Raw genomic sequence first — 21,780 nt, 5'->3', positions numbered from 1 at the left:
ATAAATAAATGAGCAGTTTATGTGGGTGTGTGTGTGTGTGTCCCAGACTGAGCTCTTCAAACAGGCTAAAACTTTAAAAAAAGAAGAAAAAAAAGATAGACAAACATTCACACTCACACCAATGGGTAATTTGTGATCACCAATTAACCTAAGCCCACTAAGTGCATATTTATGGACTGTAGGTGGAAGCTATGCAAACTCAGGTAGAATGTCTCAGCCAGTCGAACAAAATATGATGGTCAACAGAATGAAAGGCAGAGGTCAGGTCCATTGTCAGGAAAACATAATATTCGCCTATATTACATTACATCAAAATCTTGTTTGACATTCTAAGACTAGCTGGGTCTGTAAAATGAGTAATATGAAATCATATTAATCAATATATGTTCTCATCTGCACCGCTCATGTGTTGCTAATTGGATGTATTCTAATTTCCTCCATCTCAATTCAAGTAAAACTGAGGTTCTAGTGCTTGGCCCAAACATTCAAAGTTAGCCAGTACACGGGCACGCCGGTGCAGCCCCCTCTGGCTTCTGCTCCGTGGCTACTGGGTGACCCCTCGTCTGGGGATCTCCTCAGCCCTTCCCAGGAGGGTGGCACGGATGCCCCTCCAGTGGTCCTCCTTGGGCTCTCGCACTCTGGGGCCTCTGGATGTCTGGAGCCTGGATCTCCTCCATGCCTGCTTCATGCCCTGGGGGACGGGGCTATGGCCCTCCACACCCTCTAGCAGACCATTACATGGAGAAACCTTTTGTATACAAGCGCGCTGATCCACACAGGTGTGCACACGGGTGTTCACTGTTCGTAGACATAAACTACACCTTTCTTAGCTGCTACTTCAAAGCACATTGTGCGCTGTCTGTCCTGCGTGCTGCACAACAACATTCAATATTTAGTATTTACTGCTGTTCACACTTAGCTAGATTAACGTGATGGTGTTGTGTTTAGTATGTTGCTTTGGTTTTTTGGTTTTTTTTTTTGCTTGTTTTCTCTTCTTTTTCTCTCAACAGGTGATCCAGGAGATTTTTTTTTCTTTGTCTTTGTAAGTGCCCTTTCTCACTGTCCCTTTTCCCTTCTGTTTTTCTTTTCCTTCCTCTCTTTCTTTCTCCCTTTCCTATCCCCCAGTCATGTCTGTCCCATCTGTAACAACTGAAAATAAAATAAATAATAACAAAAAAAAAAAAAAAAAGTTAGCCAGTACATCAGTGCCCTTGCTAATAACATCAAATCATCTGGTTAAAAACCTTGGTATCCTTTTTGATACCAAGATCAACACGTGAATTTTGAAAGTCATATCTCAAAGGTTACCCAGTCTTGTTTCCTTCATCTGAGAAATATTGCGAACAACAACCCTTTACTGTGAGTCTATCATCTTGAACTTTTAGTACACACTTTAATTTTCTCCCGTGCTGATTATTACAATTCACTTTTCACATACATCTCTCAGTTCTTTCACAGCTCATTTTCAATTAGTTCAGAACGCAGCAGCAAGGCTGCTAACGAAAACTAGCCAGCAGTCACATATTTCACCTATCCTTGCTTCCCTTCACTGGCTTCCAGTGAAATTCAGAATCCACTTTATATGTTAATAACATAATTTAAAGCTTTACATGGACAGGCCCCTGCACATCTTATCAATGCAGCCGACATTTCGGATCTAACCAGGGCCTTCTAGCCATGTATGCGTGTATGTAGGGATGAATATCCCTCAGAATGCATGATTATAAGCCTGTTTATGGGTCTCTATGTTTTAACATGTAGATTTAACTTCTATCTGTTCTATGTGTGGCTTTTATTTGAGCTGTGAAGCACTTTGTAACTTGATGTTAATTATATTAAATTATATTATTAACAATAATAATACTATAAGTCTTAGCAATGAATGGGAATTATGAGATTGACCTGTAGCAGTCAAGAAGACAAGGGACAAGCCTATTTCTTTATTTTTTTTTTTTTAAGTGGGTGGATAACACTTGTGAACCCAGGTAGTCCGATACAACCACTGTGACCTGCTGTACAGCTGCAACCTAAAATAAAGCACCTGGAGCTTGGACACTATAATCTGACTCCCGTATTCTTTTGAATGGTGTTTGGCTGGCTGCTGAATTGTGTACCCTATGCACACATGCACACACATGAGGAGAGCAGCTGACACAAGAGAACAGAGCACTGCTATAAGTATCAGAGCACAAAGTTGCTTTGCTTATATTTGTAGCTAGCCTTCACAAACTAGGGGCAGCCTACACAAGGGAAAAGAGTACAGAGAATTATAGAAGATTAACAGAAGCTCTTTACATGGCATTGATTAACTCAGCTGCTGAGAACAACATCACCTTTGTGCGACCTGCATATTTTATAATAAGTGGTTTTATTGGCATACCTAATATTAGATATTATTTTGTCTTTCTGTGTTTTATTTACATTCTTGCAGTGGTGGGAAACACATTAGTGATGATTGTAATAACATTGGATCACATGTTGAGAAGTCCTAAATATATTGCTGTTTTTAACCTTGCATTTACAGACCTGTTAAGTAGCTCTGCTTTGGTTCCAAAGGTTGTTGACATTTTTCTGTTTAACCCTTATTATATTTCCTACAATGACTGCTTGACTTTCATGTTTTTCAGCTTTACTTTAACTTCAATGCAAGCTTTTAATCTGGTTGTATTGTCCTTTGACAGAGTCATGGCTATCATGTACCCTCTGCACTATCAAATGAGAGTGAGCCACAAGCTCATCTTATCTTTGATCGCTTTTTTCTGGCTTCTTGCCATAACTCTTATGCTCATTGCAGCTGGCTTTCTCACAAGACTTTCTTTTTGTAAATCTGTTGTTATTCAGAGCTATTATTGTGATCATGGTCCTATGTATCGTCTTGGCTGCAATGATGTTACCCCCAATCGTGCATTTGCTGGTTTGGCACCAGTTATAATTCTTGGGTTTCCACTGGCATTTATCGTGGGAAGTTACTGCTGTATTGGCTATTCTTTGTCAAAAATTTCTACATTTAGGGAAAGAGTGAAAGCTTTTAAAACCTACACAGGTCACCTTTCATTAGTGGCAATTTATTTCCTTCCTGTTACATTTGTGTATATCTTTGGGAATGTAATACATCCAAATGCTAGGATCATAAGCCTTTCTGTTACCACTGTATTGCCTCCCATGTTAAACCCGATTATCTATGTTCTTCAGACACAGGAGATAAAAGAGTCATTAAAGAAGTTGCTGAAAACTCGAGTTACATCCAAAATTGCCACAAAATATTAAAAAAGGATTTAGACTTGAACATCTGCAGTGCCCACTACCATCTGGTGTAAAAGATTTAGTCTTTCTGTGACCAAAGAGATTCTGCTCCTTTGTATTTTTCAGCAGTAAGATGTAGACATAATTTTAACTTTAGTCAGTTTTACTAGCAGCAATCTTCTTTTTTTCTTTGAATTTGTTGTTTCAGTATCTGCGTGTGCCACTGTTATGGTACTATTATAGAATCTAAATGACCATAGAATTGAAATTACAACTTAATATAAATGAAAAAGAATATGCAACAATAAAAATATCAGTGAAGTAATACCAGAGTAATTTCTCTTGCATGACCATAGTAAAATGAAATTGTAAAAGCTGCTTTCCATTATAATCTTTTTTTTTTTTTTAAAGTCGTACAATATCACGTGCCACATATTAAAAAAATACCCAGGCTTTCAATCACTCTCCTAATATGTACTTCGAGGGCACATAGGCTCAACCAAGAAGCAAGTGGGCAAATCTGCCAGGAGAACACGACCACCCCCTGCAAGTGTTTTGCAGGCTGGCTGTAACAACAGTTGGGGACTGGTTTGTTTATTCTGACTTCATGGGTAGAGTATTTTTCGTGTTTTAAAGAAACACAAAGACCAAATATATCAATCTGTATGAGGGGTTTTAAGAATTATTATTTTATATATAAAATGACTAAATAAATCATTTGAGTATATGCTTTTGTAGCTGGTCTGGCCTGAAACTCTGGGGTGGGTTTATTCTCCCAAAACTGTTCAAAAATAAAAAATATACTTATTACAGCGACTTCATATTACCAGGCTTCTGCATGCATAGCTCTCCTCAGCAGGGCCTCTAGGTGACTGAGGTGCAATATCACAACAAATCTCATTAACAAATCAAACTGCTAAAATACTCAAATATACCTATAAGCATATATAACAAATTAAAATACAATGCATCGTGACCATATGGGTCTCCTGCATGCACACCTGTAAGAGAGAGAGAGAAGAACAGCGGACCACATGAGACACCACCTGCATGCTCCTATGCCCTGCCCAAACCTGAGTTTGGCTAATTAGCATGTTACAATAAAGTGCTGTACTCGACAGAGAAACAACAATTCACACTAAAACATCCAACAAAACTGTGAGACAAAATGCACAAAGGGAACGAGCAGTGTTTGAATCGCTTTTGTTATCTTTAACTGTGTTTAATTGCTCTGTAACCGGGAACACAGTCACCTCTCCTCAGCGGGCGCTAGCCGACTGAGGAGAAGAACCACAGGAAGTGACTTTGTGAGAAGTCAAAGGTCACACAAAGAAAATAAAAGCTCCCAAAGTACAAATACAGACAATGAGTAGGTATAAATAAACACATATACATAACCGATACTGACAAAGCAAAATAACACTAGAAGATTGATCTTTGGTGAAATATAAATGTTTTTTTAATACACCTGTTACATTTAGTTTTTTATTCATTAAAATAGTGCCTTATCAGCTTAGAGTGACCTGCTTATAGATAAAGCCTAAAGTGTCTGGATGTGGGTGGAAAATTGTACCCCCTGCCTGCGTCAGTATGTCCCTGTTCTGCGGGAGTTTCCACGGCTGCCTGCACAGAAGCTCTGTCAGTCAATGCACTATTGGCCAGAGCCGAGCAATCAAACTCAGGGTGTGATGATTCTCCCTCACTCTGGAGAAAGCGGGAGATATCAGAGGGGGGGAATGTGTATAGAAGGATGGTCCAGATGGCTGAACCTGACAAACCTCTCAGGCAGACCATGTGTGTGCGAGTGGTCGATGACCACCCTTGCAACACACTCCAGAACACGGCAAGTGAATGGGGAACATTCAGCTTCTCCACCTGTGGGAAAGGAAGGGCTGTTAGGCCACCTACTTCTTTTTTCTGGCCTGGTGACTGACGAGCTGACAGCCTGCACTCGTCTCTTGCCTGAGTGGAGATGCAAGGGCTGGCTGGGGCTTCATTTGTTTTGGGATCTTGAACAGAGTGGGAGGCTGGGTTACCACTTGTGCGAACATTCGTCACAGAGCCAGAGATGTTGTTGGCCTTGTTTTCCGGGGAAGGCCTCATCATCCCTCTTCCTCACCTCACATTTCTGCTGCATGGAAGTCCCAAAAATGTTGTCAGGCATGATCAACATGTCCAAGATGTCCTTCTTCTTCCTCTCTAAGAGGTTTCTCAGGTTGAGCAATCTGGCTCTGCTCCTTTCAGTCATGGTGGACTGAAAGCAGTCTTATTTTGATGGGATTCTGGGGGTCCTGGAGGAGGCCGTAGCCAGCCCCAAATGAAGGTGGGCTGTGACTAACTGTTCCATAGGGGGCATGCAGAGTAAGGCGTGCTTGCTCATGCCCTCAAAATTAAGTGAAGAATCCCCCTGTATAGGGCTTCTGCTGCTGAACGGGCAGTCCTTCCAAGAGACAGTTACCTCTTCCAGTAGCTCCAGGAAGACGGAGAGTAACTGCTTTGCTACCCTTATGGCCTGGGCAATTTCTTCCCTTCTTACCATGATCTGGTGGTCTCAGTTAATACATTTGTCCTAGCGTTTCCCACTGTAAAACGTTTATACATGTTTTGCAGTGGGAGAGGCTGGTGTGCTCTAATTATCATCCTGGAGAGTGGTCATAACATTAGGCTTGGCAGCCTAAGAGAGAGGTATGAAGATTTTATATTCTTCCTCGTCGTAATTAAACTCTAACACATCATTTTGCTTTCTCTGTGTTGTTAGGAATATGGCTGGGATGAATAGACCTATATGTTTCCACTCTCCCTAATTACCCTCGTGTGTATATTTTGTTTCATTTTTCCCTCTGTTCATTGACAGGTCTTCTGCTCACCTTGCACCATGTTTCTGGTTGTCATGCTTCATGCACAGGTATTCCATGTTTAAGTATTCCAAGTTAATGTTACATGTCCCTAGTGTTTAGTTTAGTCCAGTTTTCCCAGTTCAGTCTTAGTTAGTTTTGCTTTAGTTTACTCCTGTCTTCCGTTTGTATCACTCTCCGGTTTTCCAATTAAGTCATGTTTTGTTTCCACCTGAATATTTTGGACCCAGATTGCTATGGCCAACCCAGGTTTTATGGATTGCCTACCGTCTTGAGATGCTTCACCCCCCCGACATCATTGTTCTGAAGTGATTAGAGTCGGCAACCTGCGACTCTCCCCAGCGCCATACTCACCAGCTCTATCACTGCCATTAAGCCCTTCAACATCCATGTTGCCGCTGCTGCGGCAAAGCCTCTAAAGTTCTTCCAAGTCCATGTCACCACAGCAACGGACAAACTCCTCGGCAGGCAAGTGGTCTGAAGATGGGGAGCCTATTGCCACGGCACCGTCAGTTGTCCCTGGCATCCTTGCTGCCTCTTTCAAGAGGAAGTGGCATCCGTGTTGCTAGTGCACTTTGTCAGAGTCTGGGTCTCCCCCCTGAGCAACTCCCGGTGTAGAGTGACTGTGTTTTTCCACCCCCAGTTCTATGTATAGCTGAGAGAGCTGTTTTGGAGCCTGCCATGGACAGTTCAATGTATTCTCAGTGGGACTTGGAACCACGTAATAGACTTATAAACAGGGTGTTCATTAGGGTTGGGTGATATCGTGTTAGTCGTGATGACGGCACGTTAACGCTGACAGCACTAAAAAAAATATAAAGTTGCCTATTTGGGATGAAAGAGGTAAACCTAAGGATGTAACCAAAGCAGCGTGCCGCTTGTGCAGACGTATCGTGCGAGCGAAGTACTCAAATACGACTAACTTGCATGAGCATGTATGTGCCCACCATCCGGCTGAGTATGCTAGGCTTCTGCTGCTGCAGCTCCATCAACAAGCATTTGGGTGCACTCTGAGGAGGGTGCATTTACTAGCAGATGAAAGAGGATACTGTTAAAACAGCGCTATTATTATTATTACTTTTCTGTTGACTGCTTCTATTAGCTCCATCATTATTAGCAAACTTACTCAAGGGCAAATAAATAAATAAATAAATCGCCCTTGTAAAAATGATCACCGATGTGCTCAGTCTATCTATGACAGTCGATATATTCGTCCAATCGCCCAACCCTAGTGTTCATGGACATGTATGTTGAAAATGTTTTTTGTGTGGCCGAATCAGCTCTCCCAGATACTGAGACTCTGCTCAGGCTCCGTTTAATGACTGAAGAAACTGTGAAAGATGAGAGATGGATTGTGTTTTGGATTTGTGGAAAACACATTTCCCAAAAGACTTTGTAAATACCAGTGGTTATCCCTGCGTTCATCCTTCTCATGTTTCTTTCCCCGGGGCAGCTGCAGTCCTGCCTTCCCCACGCCCATCAAAATTTCCCAGATGAGGGTGGCTAGGGGCCAGCCACTCCCTGTTTCTGCTCCTAGGGTGGCTGCAGTCCAGCCTCCCCCTGTACTCAATCCAGTTCCCCAAGTGAGGGTGGCTAGGGCACCTGACTTATGCTTTAGCAGGAAAACTACATCATAGCTACATTGTAACTGCAAATCCCTCGGAAACTGTACAGCGTAAATTGATTGCCTGATAGCAATTGGGCTGTTCAGTACTACTGATTCCTCCTGTGCATTTCTAACTTCTTTTTCACCAATGTTTTTGAATTTATTAGTGAGAGAATAACAATTTTCTTATCATATTCATATAATGAATACTAATCAAAGCATCAACTTAAGGACTAAAAAATTGAAAGTATGTATGTATGTATGTAGTGTACAAAGAAGTAGAAAACCTTGCCTGCAAATAAAAACTGATAACAACAAACAGCAGGGACACAGAAGGGAAAACAACTCCCTACATTTAATTTGTTTCTATTGGCTGGCAACGTTTATAGCACACAACCACGAGGAGCAGCTCAAAAGCTGGCTAGTTAATGTCTTCACTCAGAGAACCAATGTTACAACATAACCACACAGCCTGTCACGTTTAGTAGCTGTCTGTTCCTCTTCATTAAACCATGTGATCATAGAGTTATGAGTAGAATTTACTCAATCAGGTCACTACACAATGATTCAGTTTATTTGCCACAAAAAATAAAGTTTCTAGGTTTCTACCAGTTTAGTCAGTCCTTTACATTATATTTACATTTTGGTTGGACATTCTTTGAAACAGTAATCAAAGGTGCCCGATATCCATGTAGAAGGTGGAAGAAAGAGAAGTTGGAATGCTTCCTGACATATTCTCAGAGCAGACAATGTTTAAATATGTTTAAACAGTCATTAAAGTGTATTTATATAGTTATATAGGGGCTTTAATGAATTTACTTTAAACAAAAAACAAACAAACAAACAAGGTTGCAATGCATACGTCTCAGAAAGGCAACCCTTATATCTGGCTAAAGATAAATGTGATTACTTATCACTATCACCTCACAGCATCAAGGTCCCTGCTTTGAACCTAATCTTTCACCTTTCCATACATGACTTGTCAAATCCTTTTTATTTTATTTATTTTGTATATGTAATGATAAATGGTTCATAAACTGGCCATAGTTGTGAATAAGTATCTGTATGTCTCTCTGTGTTGGTCCTAACAATAACAATTACAACTGCTTAAAAAAATTACAAATTACAAATCACAAATCTTTGCTACATGTGCTTTCAAATCAAACGCACATTGCCCCATGAAGTGGGACATTTGTAATTTGGGTTCTGTTTGGAAGTACTTAACCATAATTCAACACTGTTTTTATTTTATATGCATTCCTTAAATAAACAACGTAAAAATATTTATGCCAAATTTATTCTTACTTTTTAAATTTGACTTTACTAATTTTGTAGTGTGTTGTGATTCTTAAGAACTTTTTCAGAGATTCTTTGATTTCTCGTGTCTGAAGAACATATATGATAGGGTTCAGCATTGGAGGAAAAACTGAGGTCAGAGACAGGTTTATGATTCTGGCATTCGGCTCTATGTTTGCGCCTAGAGTAAATGTGATTAATATTGGGAGGAAATAGATTGCCACTAATGAAAGATGAGCTGTACAGGTTTTAAAGCCCTTCATTCTTTCTCGAACTGTGGCTACCTTAGCTAAAGCATAGCCTATAATCACATAACTCAACAAAACAATTGTAAGAGGAAGCCAAAAAATGAGAACTAGTGAAATCCAAGCAGTTATATCGCTGGGTGTATAATCATTGCATGCAAGCCGGTATATCTGACCATGGTCACAGAAATAGCTTTTAATAACAACTGATTCACAGAAAGAAAGCCTTGTAAGAAGGCCAGTTGCAATAAGTACAACAATAATGACAAACACCCAGAAAGAGGCAATTAAAGAGAACATGAGCTTGTGAGTCACCTTCAGTTGATAATGCAGTGGGTAAACGATCGCCATAACTCTGTCATATGACAGTGCAACCAGATTTAGAGCTTGCATCGAAAGGAATACATAGCAGAAAAACAGGAATGTCAAGCAGTCAATATAGGAAATGTGGGGGTGATTAAACAAAAAGATATCGAGAACCTTTGGCACCATGGCAGAGTTACCTAACAGATCAACCAATGCAAGATTGAAAACTGCAGTATATTTCGGTGTTCTTAGATTGTGATCCAAATATATTGCGGCCATGACAGCTGTGTTTGCCAGGACAGAAATAATATAAACAAAAAACAGAAAGGCATAATAATATTTTATATTAGGGATGCCAATAAATCCACTTATAATGAAAAATGCAGGACGCAAAAAAGTAATATTTTTACCAAGTGCAGAGTTGAAAAGATCCATTGGCAAAAAATCTTACAATCTTATATTGCCTAAGCTCTGATAATGCAGACAGCAGTACTGCACATTATGGTTCTGTTATGCAAACTGGAGTACCCCTGATGATGAAGTTCTAACTATCTGCAGATCCCCTCAGTGTCTCCCTTAAGTGTATTGTACACCTATTCCAAAAAGGCCTAAGCTTTTAAACCCATAACTACTAACACACATAGGTGTTTGTGTGTGTGTGTGTGTGTGTGTGTGTGTGTGTGTGTGTGTGTGTGTGTGTGTGTGTGTGTGTGTGTGTGTGTGTATGTGTGTTTCCACACACTATAGTTTCCAAATGTAAATGTTTTTTTTTTCTTTTCTTTGTTTGATATAGGATTTTAACTTTTCAAGCTGTAGGCTCTGTTTCTCAATTCTACTTTTAAATACTCTAGGAACCACAAGTAAGCCACAGACTGAGAGCAAAGATCTCTAATGGGGTGATACGGCACTATAAGGTCAATAAGATAAGATGGAGTCTGATTATTCAAGACTATATGTAAGGAGTAGAATTTTAAATTTGATTTTAGATTTAACGGGGAGCCAGTGAAGAGAAACCCATATAGAATAAATATGCTCTTGGGTGCTGGTTTAGCTTTAGTGGGCTGAGCAGGTGACCATATGCCGTATGGCTAAGATTCGAATAGGACCTGTGGCCCTTTGCTGCATGTCTTCCCAGCTCTCCCTCCGATTTCTTGTCAGTCTCTACTGTCCCTATCAAAAAAAGAAAAAAAAATACTAAAAAGGATAAAAGTGTTCTCCCTTTCTAGAGATAAATGTGAACTCATGCCGGCTCGTTGCCCGGATCAACAAGGTCCGTGTCAGGTGCTGAGGAACCAGGGCACCCTGATGAGAAGTGGGCTACTGGAACAAGAAGGCATTGGTAGGCAAGAGACGAAAATAGGGCATTGTTGGAATGCTACTACGCAAGTAACCCTGGCGAAAGGCGTTACATGAATAGGATGGAATCTTCAATATACAACATCCACATTGAGCTACTAGTTGTTTCACAGTCAGAGTTTCAACATACAGAAGAAGGGATTGTACTCACAGCTAGAGATTGACAAGGCACAACACACATGCTACGGCAAGGGCGAGCCAGGACGACACCCGAGATTGGGTACAGGTCAGGCATCATAGCAGCTAAGATGAACAAGCACATGGGTCAATACATGACTGGGACACAGAAAGGGATTGGCAAGAATACCAGAGGTGCAAAACACCAACTACTGGTAGACTAGGACCCTCAAGCTCCCACGCCTCTGGTAGAGGACGCAAGCTTGAAGCATATTAAGGGGGAATTATGTATTTTGTGTGTGTGTGTGTGTGTGTGTGTGTGTATTTGTACGTATGTATGTATAATTCACAGTTCGGGTCAGTTTGATACTTTGGTGTCATGGTTATATATTTTTTCGATACAAAAACAAATGTTCATGCCTTTTTAAATTTGTAATTTATTAAAATTAGAAATATTTATTTTAACTCAAAATTACAGTTTTTAAATTAAATGTTGCTGAAACAACAAAATAATAAAAAAATAATCTGATGGAGAAATCACTCATCTGTGGAAAAGAGAGTTTATTACAGAGAAATGTCTCTTTCCAAAATAAAAGCTATACTATACCCATCTTCTGGGGTATATTCTCAGCAGCATATTAAACATATCAGGTCACCATAAAATGAACCTCTCTCTGATGGACCTCCCCTAACACTCATCTTGGTGAAGATGAGTGTTAGTATATGTATATGCAGTGCCAGCACTGCATATACAAAAAAAACAACTTAAATAAAAGGCCCACTTAAATGCAACCCAAAACATAGTTTACTGAATTTTCATGTTTTTCTTCAGAAAAATTAGGATGTCCACATGTTCTGCTGACAGTACAGATCTGCTTGCTGTGACAATGTCAACTGCTGTGGAAAACATCCTCTCACTTGGGACAGGGGTTCCAGGTACAACCAAGTAACACTGTGCCACTGTGCCAACTTGGAAAGATGAGGGTACGAGCTCAATTGTTCCTTCCACCATCTCAGTGGGTTATCATCTGTGGGAATGCAGTCTGCTAACCTGTTCAAGTTATTTCCTCCTCTGCCACTTCGGCTGCAGACCTGGTCCTTGGCTCCTGTGCCACGAACAGTTCTCCAAACAACTCCTTCATGGTCGACTTCTTCTCTGGTGAAGATGCTGATGGCTAATCTGAAGAGTTTGCTGCTTGAGTCTCTGCGGAGGTCACAGTTTCTGTGGTGCCTGCGGCTTGGTCCTGAGGAAATATAAACAACCAAACTGTTAATTGTATTTGGTTAAATAATATTTATAAATCAAGCAGTAGCAAAATAAAATTTGAAAAATGAAAAAAAGAATACCTACTTGTTCAAAGCTCAGGACAATCTCTGTGGTGAGTGCTCCATAGACTCTGAGCTGAGTGACATCCAAGTGTCACAGGGACTTGAATCGAGGATCTAAAGCTGTGCACTTGTGTAGGTAATTATGAAGGGAAGGATCAAAGTATCTCTGCTTCTGCTCCTCCCTGATCTTTTTTTTTTTTTACATCTCTCACTGCTGGGCTGTTGTCATCAGACAGTGCCATAGAGTTCAGGATGTACATTTTAAGAGGCAGGATGCTGTTGGAGATGATGCTTCACACATCATGATTGTTACAGATTTTAGGGTATTCAGCCACTGTATATTCTTCTTCCTGAGTTAGATTCTGAATGTTCTTCATACTCTTCCTCACAGTGTTGTCGGCCATAGCAGCACACACTGCAGTTTGCTGTTGAAGGTATCTTTCCATTATATCATGGGTGGAGTTCCACCTTGTTGGAACATCTTGAATCAGTTTTTCTTCACTAAGCTGCAGCAGTTGTTTTGTTTGTTTTTTTTTCTTAAACACACATAACTATGTTCTTAGCATTGTCAGTAGTTACAGGTATTGTCACATTTGGTCTCACTAACTTTCAATATTCCACAGCCTCTGACTACGGTGGCTCCTAGAGACAAAGCACGTACAAACTCCAAAACACTTATAAAATCCAAAACACTTACAAACTCCAAAACGCGTACAAAATCCAAAACACATGCAAACTCCAAAACACGTACAAAATCCAAAACACATTATTGTTTCATTCTATTATAGAATCTTACAAGAAAGATGCAAAGTTGTATTCCATTATGCTTTATTAGCTGCTTCGGTGAAAAACAAATCAACAATGCAACAACAACAACAAAAAGACAACATTGCAAAACAACATACTGGAAAACAGTTATTCATCACTTGATTGCTTCAATACAACACTTGGGCACATATATGCCTGACTTTTTGTGGCTATTTTGATCTCGCTCTCTCTCTTAACCGATCAAATTTCACTGTGGTAGCAGCTTTAAACTCGGTTTGACCCAGGTTGATAGAGGGTGCCCAGTCTGGATCGCATTCCAGCATTTTGTAGGCTGGTTTTCCTACAAAACACCACATTAGCCCGCAAAGCCACAGTGAACAAAGCAGCATAGCGCAACGAATTTAATTCAAATCAATATAAGACTTATTTGTAAACTACATCAACAATTATGTTATGATAAATTACGTAATAACTACAACAGAAGACTTACCTTTATGGAAATGCTTGGAGCAGACTAACATGTGAGCTGGAGTGTTCTGGAACGTTATTTTTGGTCTTCGAATGGCTGCAATCCAGGCCATCCGTCGGCTCTTTGTTACTTCGGAAACATGGCTTAAACAATTTCTCTTCCACGACGGAATCCAATAAAAAACTATCTCTTTACCCGTTGGCTTCCCGTGGCTGTCATGTGACCGGCTATTGCAGTTAATAATACAACAGCTTCTTGCCGTTCTTTGTTTCTTTTTATCGTTGTGTGACTGTTTTCATGTGAAAGCCTGCGTGCGCTAGTACCGCTTGCCACTCGTACCCACAATCCTTTGCGGTTTTACCCCGAAATGACGTCACATTTTCAATCTCTATAGGTTTGTGTTGACAGCAATAAAAGTAGCAATTGCCCTGTCCATTTCTTTTGCCCTCTTAGAATCGTGTGCTAACAGCTGTCTTAATGACTCAGGTAAAGTTTGTAGCATGCGTGCTTGTTGTTGTTTTTGTCTGCTTCCACTTGTCTTTGCACTAGGGTGATGTTGGCTTAAATGTGCAGTCAGACCTGTCGAGCCGTGCTCAGGGCTCCGCCCCCTCATTTTAACACGACCGACCAGCTCCTCCTAACTCATTCTCGCTTTCTTCCCGTGAGAAACTACACGGGAGCACTACAAGTTAGCATCCAGGCTAACTTGATTAGCTGCTTTACAGTTCTCAGGCGGGCCGTGTAGGAGTACGTTGCAGAATGCAGTTTTTCCAGTTTTCCAGTTTTCCAGTTCCAGTTTGGATCGTGCTGAGTAAGTCTTTCGAAAGAAGTGTACTTAGAGTTGCACTGTGGAACAGCAACCGCGTCAGGCGAGCTGTCCCAGCGGTTCCTGGTTTTAGGTAGCGAGGTAGCCGACGTTGTGTAACTCGGGCTAACGCGTTATGGCGAGCTGTTCGTTCAGTGTCTGGCTAGCATTAACTTGTTAGCAGGCCACGAACCACATTAGTGTCTCACTAGCATTAGCTTGTTAGCATTAAGTTGCTAACGATATTGGCTAGAGGAGTGCAGCTAACGTGTCACGACAAGCTGACTCCCTCGGCGACTGGCTCGGATCTAACACCCGCTGCTAGTCCTAGCTACTTACGGGCTAACGTGTCGAGACGAGCCTGGTGTAGCCTAGTCTCATCCCTTTCCGCTAACCATGTCTACGGCTCCTACTCCCGCCAAAAGGTCGGAGCCGAAGGCCAAAGAGGCTGCATCCCTCCTGTGCCCCGCATCATGCAGTGCCACCATCTCGGGCAGGGACCCTCATCCAATGTGCATCATCTGTATGGGTGCCAAGCATGCTCAGGCTTCGCTGGCAGGGTGCCCACACTGTGCTTTGATGCCAGAGAAAGTCCTGGAAAGGAGGCTGAGAGTAGCAGTAACGAACAGTCAGGACCCCTGCCTGTCGGCCGCTACTGCTACGAGCGATATCCGTCATCTGCGAGCCTCCACAAGCTGGGCGGACATGATGGAAGAAGAGTCCCCGCTCATGCCCCCACCGTTCGAGGACCTCCTCGATCAAAACGTGGGCGAGCCGGGTGGTGAGGACACGGAGGGCGATGCCGACTCCGACCTTGTCGACCTGGAGGACATGGACGAGGAACAGGAGGATGACTCTACCTTTCCTCCCCAGCAGTCCAGGCCACCGAGTGGGGCTGAAGTTGCACCCCCGGTGGACAGCAATTTATACGAGGTCTGCAAACGGGCTGCTGCCAAGCTAGGCATCCCATGGCCAGCCGCCCAGGATGCTGAAGGGGCAGAACGCGACCTGTATGATGGCAAGAGGCTCCCTCCAGCCTTGCCTCCATCGAAGCAGCTTCTGCCAGCAGTGCCGGCCTGCATGAAAGAAATGAGTCGCTATTAGTCAAGCCCTTTTAAAAGCAAGCTTCCGACCAAGGGCTGCTCTAAGCTTGAGATCCAGGGGATGGGTGAACTGGGGCTGACCGTACCCCCAGCAGTGGAGCCTTCAGTGGCGTATCACCTTCACCCTAAGCGCAGGGCAATCTCAGCTTCTTCTAGCATTTCTTTGCCCAACAAGATAGATCGTCTCACGGCATCTATTTATCAAAGGATGTACAAATATGCTGCACAGTCAGTATGCTCGCTTAATGTAGTCACACTGCTATCAGCATATCAGGCAGAAATTCTGGAAGACATGGGCCATCAGCTTGACTCAGGTTCCCCGAACTCAGCCCTCTGGGATGAAATCTGCGTGGTTAATGACCTCATTCTTCGCTCCTCCAAGGGAGCAGTCCAAGGGTGTGGCCATGTTATGGGCCTTGCAGTCTCCGGTGAGAGAGCCTTGTGGCTAAACCTGTCAGGCCTAGGTGATGCTCAGAAGGCTGAGGTCATGGATGCAGCCTATGACCCAACCAAGGGTCTCTTTGGCCCAGCCCTGGAGAGAATGAGAGAAACAAGCACCCGCAGAAAGCAGGAGGGAGAAGCATTCAACCTCTACTTACCCAGAAAACCTAACTCTCAGCCCCAGCAGGTGCCAAGAGCTGGCTTTGCCGCAGCAGCAGCAGCTGTGAGAGGGAGACAGAGTGGGGTCAGAATGCAGAGAGGAGCAGGAGGCCAGCAGGGTGCCCACCAGGCCAAGGTAGAGAACCAAAGACCTTGGGGCAAGCATTCCTTTGCAGCAGGTGCTGCAAAGAACAAGCCGTCACACCCCGGAGAGGGGAAAAAGAAGCGGCCAGCCTAGCACATCTGCAACATTCTGTGTCACCCCTCTCTTCTCCCCCAAAGAGAAGGAAGGTGTTGGAAGGGGTAACCAAATCACTCCAAGGTTCAGGGTCTCCGGAAGTTTCCAGTTCACCAGGAGCACCCTCTCAGTCTCCTCCTCCAGTTCAGGGAGGACAGACTTGTGGGCAAATGGCGCAGTGTCACCAAGCACTCCTAAGCACTCTGTCTGTGTCACCAAGCACTGCCCAGAGTCACCAGACACTTCACTGTGGTTTGGGGGTAATAAAAGAAATAAAACGTGCATTTCTGCAGCCAGGCAGTTTGCCAAGGGCAGAATGTCCCCCCAGTTTCAAAATAAAAACAAAAGAAAATCACTGCCATTTGTCCTTGTTCCCAGGACAAATGTTCTCCGCCTCCTCGGCCTCATGGCCTCGGTGATATCGGTGGTACATTTGGGGCTGCTTATGATGAGAGACTTTCAGCGGTGGGTCGCTTCTCTGCAGCTGTGCCCTCGCCGACATCTCAGTCGTGGTGTAAAAATAACGCAGCCGTGTATCGCGGCTCTCCGGCCTTGGAGGAGCCCGACCGCTCTTGCTGCGGGGGTACCTCTCGGGGCAGTATCATCCAGGTTGACGCCAGTGTTGGGGAGTAACGGAATACATGTACCGCTGTTACGTATTTAGAATACAAAATATGAGTAACTGTATTCCGTTACAGTTACCGTTTAAAAAGGTGGTATTCAGAATACAGTTACTTTGGTGAAATAAATGGATTACACGGCGGTACTTTCCTGTTTCATATTCTCGCGGGTCAGGACTGTTTGGGTTTTGTTTGACAGCTATGTTCTGTTGTTCCAGGCGGCAGCGTTACGGTTGCCATGGTTACAGGGTGACGCGCTCTCTCGCTGCGTGTTTCCTGGGTGAGAGAGCGCTTTTTTGTTGTTGTTGTTGTTGTTGTGCTAAGCTAATAGGCAGAATGCTACAGGCATGGCCCTAAAGAATGTAGCCTCATGGGCAGTGTAGTCCGTGCTGCAGCGAGAATGGACTACCATACACGTTATGTGTCTGTGAGCGAGGGAGGGAGAGAAAGGAAAAGTCTGAGCTGTCACGGAGCAAAAACGGGAGCTGGAAGCATGTAAATATAATAATAACCACTGCAGCCAAGAAGAGTGCCTGACGAGCCCAGCTGTAAGTAAGCTATTAAGACTCGACTGTACACTGTGTTCGTGTTTTCCTCCGGAAAAAATAAGTTCAGTTGGAGCAGCCTTTCAACGCCCCTCTCTGTCTCTGGCAAGCAAAGTTGACCCAGACAACAAAGTAAAGCTATTTTTCGGCTACCAGCCTGACACGGAACCCACCATATTAGCCAGAGGTCCCTTTACTACGGTTCGGAGCCGCGGACCTTCAGTAACAGTAATAAATCACAGCAATAGTACATTCACGTAGTTGTAAACAGCATGATAATATATTAAGTAATCCAAAGTATTCAGAATACGTTACTCTCATTGAGTAACGTAACGGAATACGTTACAGAATACATTTTGGGGCATGTATTCAGTATTCTGTAATGGAATACATTTTAAAAGTAACCTTCCCAACACTGGTTGACGCTGACCACAGATGCATCCCTGTCGGGTTGGGGTGCCACTATGATGGGCAGAGCAGTGAATGGCGTTTGGTCACAGAGACTCACTCTGAATCACATAAATATGCTGGAGCTCCGCGCGGTGCTCCTAGCCTTGCGGCATTTTCTGCCGTATCTCCGGGGACAACATGTTTTGGTGAAAACAGACAACTCCACTGTAGTTGCTTATATCAATCGCCAGGATGGCACCCGTTCCCGGCAGCTACACAGGTTAGCCAGGGAAATAATTGTGTGGAGCAGCACTCGGCTCCTCTCCCTTCGGGCAACTCACGTGCCAGGAATTCTGAACAGGGGGGCGGACCTCCTGTCCAGAGGAAATCCACTGTTCGGAGAATGGAGGCTTCATCCACAGGTGGTGGAGCAGATTTTGCAGAGATACGGCCGGGCTGCCGTAGATCTCTTCGCCTCGCAAGAAAACACACAGTGCCCTCTGTTTTTCTCCCTGTCAGATGCCGATGCGCCACTGGGCATGGATGCGCTGGCCCATCCATGGCCAAAAACTCTGCTGTATGCTTTCCCTCCCCTCAGCCTGATCTCCCCAATACTGATCAGAGTGAGGGATCAGGGGCTGTCACTGATTTTAATAGCTCCACGGTGGCCATCCAAACACTGGCTAGCAGAAATCATCCAGCTTCTGGTGGACGAGCCATGGCCACTTCCCATCCGCAGGGACCTTCTGTCTCAGGCGCGTGGGGAGATATACCATCCCCATCCAGACCAGGTTGCTCTCTGGGCCTGGCCCGTGAAAGGTGGAATTTGAAGGCAGCAGGCATGCCTCCGAAGGTTATTGAAACCATTCAGAATGCCAGAGCCTCCTCCACTCGTTCCATTTACAGCAGTAAATGGCGTGTTTTTGAAGAGTGGTGCCATGAAAAGCAGATTATACCTTTTCAGTGTTCAGTGGTGGAGCTGTTGTGTTTTCTTCAAGACTTGCTAGACAAAAGGAGAGCTTTTTCCACTATAAAGGTCTATTTAGCAGCTATTTCAGCCTGCCACGTGGGGTTTGGTGATAAACCTGCCGGTCAACATGGCCTTGTATGTCGCTTCATGAGAGGGGCACGTTGAACGCTCCCAGTTTCTAGACCACTGCTCCCTTCATGGGATCTGTCAGTCGTTTTAGACACCCTTTCCCACCACCCCTTTGAGCCTATTGGGGCAGTGGGGTTGAAGTTTCTCTCTCTTAAAACCACTCTGCTGTTGGCTCTAACCACAGCCAAGCGAGTTAGTGAATTACAGGCTCTGTCTATTCACCCCTCTTGTCTACAGCTGGCCCCAGGACTCACTAAAGCACGCCTGAGGCCTAACCCAGCCTTTGTCCCTAAAGTGTTGGAAACGTCATACAGGTGCTCTACAGTAGAGCTCCTGGCTTTTCACCCCCCGGGACTCCGAGCTCACTCCACTAGGGGTGTGGCCACATCCTGGACTTTGTTCAGAGGTGTATCAGTCCAGGATATTTGTGCGGCAGCAAGCTGGGCTACACCGCACACGTTTGTCCGATTTTATCGGCTGGATGTTGCACAGTCATCCCTGGCTCAGGAAGTGCTGGATTCTGGTGCCTCAGTTTCGACCTGAGATCCTGGAGTAGAACTGGAGAGTAGCTTCGGGAGCTGGCGCAATCCGGGAGTGGGCCATATCTCCCATAGTGAAACACCGAGCGAAGTTAGAAAAAGAACATTGGGTTACTTAACGTAATCCCGGGTTCTTTGATAACAGAGTGAGGTGTTTCACCAACACTTCCCTCCTTGCCTAGGCACGGAAAGAAATCTGCTTGGAATGAGTTAGGAGGAGCTGGTCGGCCGTGTTAAAATGAGGGGGCGGAGCCCTGAGCACGGCTCAACAGGTCTGTCATAGACAGACGTGGTGTCATTGGAGCTTCCGTAGTTGGTCACGCCGACGCGATTCCCATAGTGAAACACTCTGTTATCAAAGAACCAGGGATTACGTTAAGTAACCCAACGTTACTGTATATGTACAAAGGTTGGTAAGTTTTATATATGTATATATATATATATATATATTAGGGGTGCAACGATACTCGTATCGATATTGAACTGTTCGATACAGTGCTTTCGGTTCGGTACGCATGTGTATCGAACAATACAAAATTTTTAATTTATTTTATCAACTTTTCTTCTGACGATGCTGTCTGTGTTGAGAGCTCAGTGGATCTGCGTTCGACTACTCCGCCTAGGCTGCACTGTCAAGCGCAGATCCACTGAGCGCAGTGCAAGCTAGCAAGACAGAAGCTAAGCTCGTTGGAACATGGCAAATTGAACCTCCCCCGCACCCTCATTCAGATCTGGCCTTTGGAACTATTTTGGTCTTCATGTGACGTATGACCCTGAAGGTAAGCGCGTCATGGACAAAAGTAAAACAGTATGTCAGATGTGCCACGCAATGCTCAATTACATGGGTGGGAACTACTGCGTTAGCGCAGTTAGCTTGTTAACCTGTTGACGCTGTCCAGCCCCACACACGGGGCGATCCGCGGTAGCTCGTTAACGGAGATTTGCCGTGTTGTGGCGTTAACGTCATTTCAGATTAACGCTGACAGCACTAGTGGGAACACAATGAATATGACTGCACATTTACTCCGACATCATCCTAGTGCAAAGACAAGTGGAAGCAGACAAAAACAACAAGCACGCATGCTACAGACTTTACCCGAGTCATTTAGACAGCCGTTAGCACATGATTCTCCTTATGGGGACCTGATATGTTTAATATGCTGCTGAGAGTATACCCCAGAAGAAGCGTATAGTATAGCTTTTATTTTGGAAAGAGCCATTTCTCTGTAATAAACTCTCTTTTCCAAAGATGAGGGATTTCTCGATCAGATATTTATTTTTTTATTACTTTGTCGTTTCAGCAACATTAAATTTAAAAACTGTACTTTTGAGTTAAAATATATATTTATAATTTTAATAAATGACAAATTAAAAAAGCATGAACATTTTTTTGTATCGAAAAAATATCGAACCGTGACACCAAAGTATCGAACCGAACCGAACCGTGAATTTTGTGTATCGTTGCACCCCTAATATATATATATATATATATATATATATATATATATATATATGTATATATATTTAGAGAGAGAGAGAGAGAGAGGGAGAGATACATACATATATGTATGTATCTATATATATGTGTGTATGTATATATATTAAAAAAAATTCCCCACTCGCCACTGTGGGCGGTCAATCCTTCAAGCTCGGGTCCTCTAGCAGAGGCCTGGGAGCTTGAGGGTCCTGCGCAGTATCTTAGCTGTTCCCAGGACTGCGCTCTTCTGGACAGAGATCTCCGATGTTGTTCCCGGGATCTGCTGGAGCCACTCGCCTAGCTTGGGAGTCACCGCGCATAGTGCTCCGATTACCACTGGGACCACCGTTACCGTCACCCTCCACATCCTCTCGAGCTCTTCTCGGAGCCCTTGGTATTTCTCCAGCTTCTCACGTTCCTTCTTTCTGATGTTGCTGTCATTCGGAACCGCTACATCGATCACTACGGCCGTCTTCTTCTGTTTGTCTACCACCACTATGTCCGGTTGGTTAGCCACCACCATTTTGTCCATCTGTATCTGGAAGTCCCACAGGATCTTAGCTCGGTCATTCTCCACCACCCTTGGGGGCGTCTCCCATTTTGACCTCAAGACTTCCAGGCCATATTCGGCACAGATGTTTCTGTATACTATGCCGGCCACTTGGTTATGGCGTTCCATGTATGCCTTGCCTGCTAGCATCTTGCACTCTGCTGTTATGTGCTGGATTGTCTCAGGGGCATCTTTACACAGCCTGCACCTGGAGTCTTGCCTGG

General features: G+C 43.7%; 2 protein-coding genes and 1 pseudogene across 2 annotated transcripts; 2 read left to right on the top strand and 1 right to left on the bottom strand.

The window, feature by feature from the left end:
• The first annotated feature begins 2,295 nt into the window (after positions 1 to 2,295).
• LOC134635316 (olfactory receptor 1500-like) lies at positions 2,296 to 3,267 on the top strand. Its single transcript, XM_063484710.1, has one exon. The coding sequence runs from the start codon at positions 2,296 to 2,298 to the stop codon at positions 3,265 to 3,267; it is 972 nt and encodes a 323-aa protein (XP_063340780.1).
• Positions 3,268 to 9,005: 5,738 nt separating this feature from the next.
• On the bottom strand, positions 9,006 to 9,986 carry LOC134635315 (olfactory receptor 1E16-like). Its single transcript, XM_063484709.1, has one exon. The coding sequence runs from the start codon at positions 9,984 to 9,986 to the stop codon at positions 9,006 to 9,008; it is 981 nt and encodes a 326-aa protein (XP_063340779.1).
• A 5,573-nt stretch (positions 9,987 to 15,559) lies between these two features.
• Positions 15,560 to 19,533, top strand: LOC134635314 (uncharacterized; annotated as a pseudogene).
• Positions 19,534 to 21,780: the final 2,247 nt, after the last annotated feature.

This window comes from Pelmatolapia mariae, linkage group LG10_11 (genome assembly GCF_036321145.2).
Source record: "Pelmatolapia mariae isolate MD_Pm_ZW linkage group LG10_11, Pm_UMD_F_2, whole genome shotgun sequence".
NCBI lineage: Eukaryota > Metazoa > Chordata > Actinopteri > Cichliformes > Cichlidae > Pelmatolapia > Pelmatolapia mariae.
This window is presented reverse-complemented; position numbering and strand designations above follow the sequence as displayed.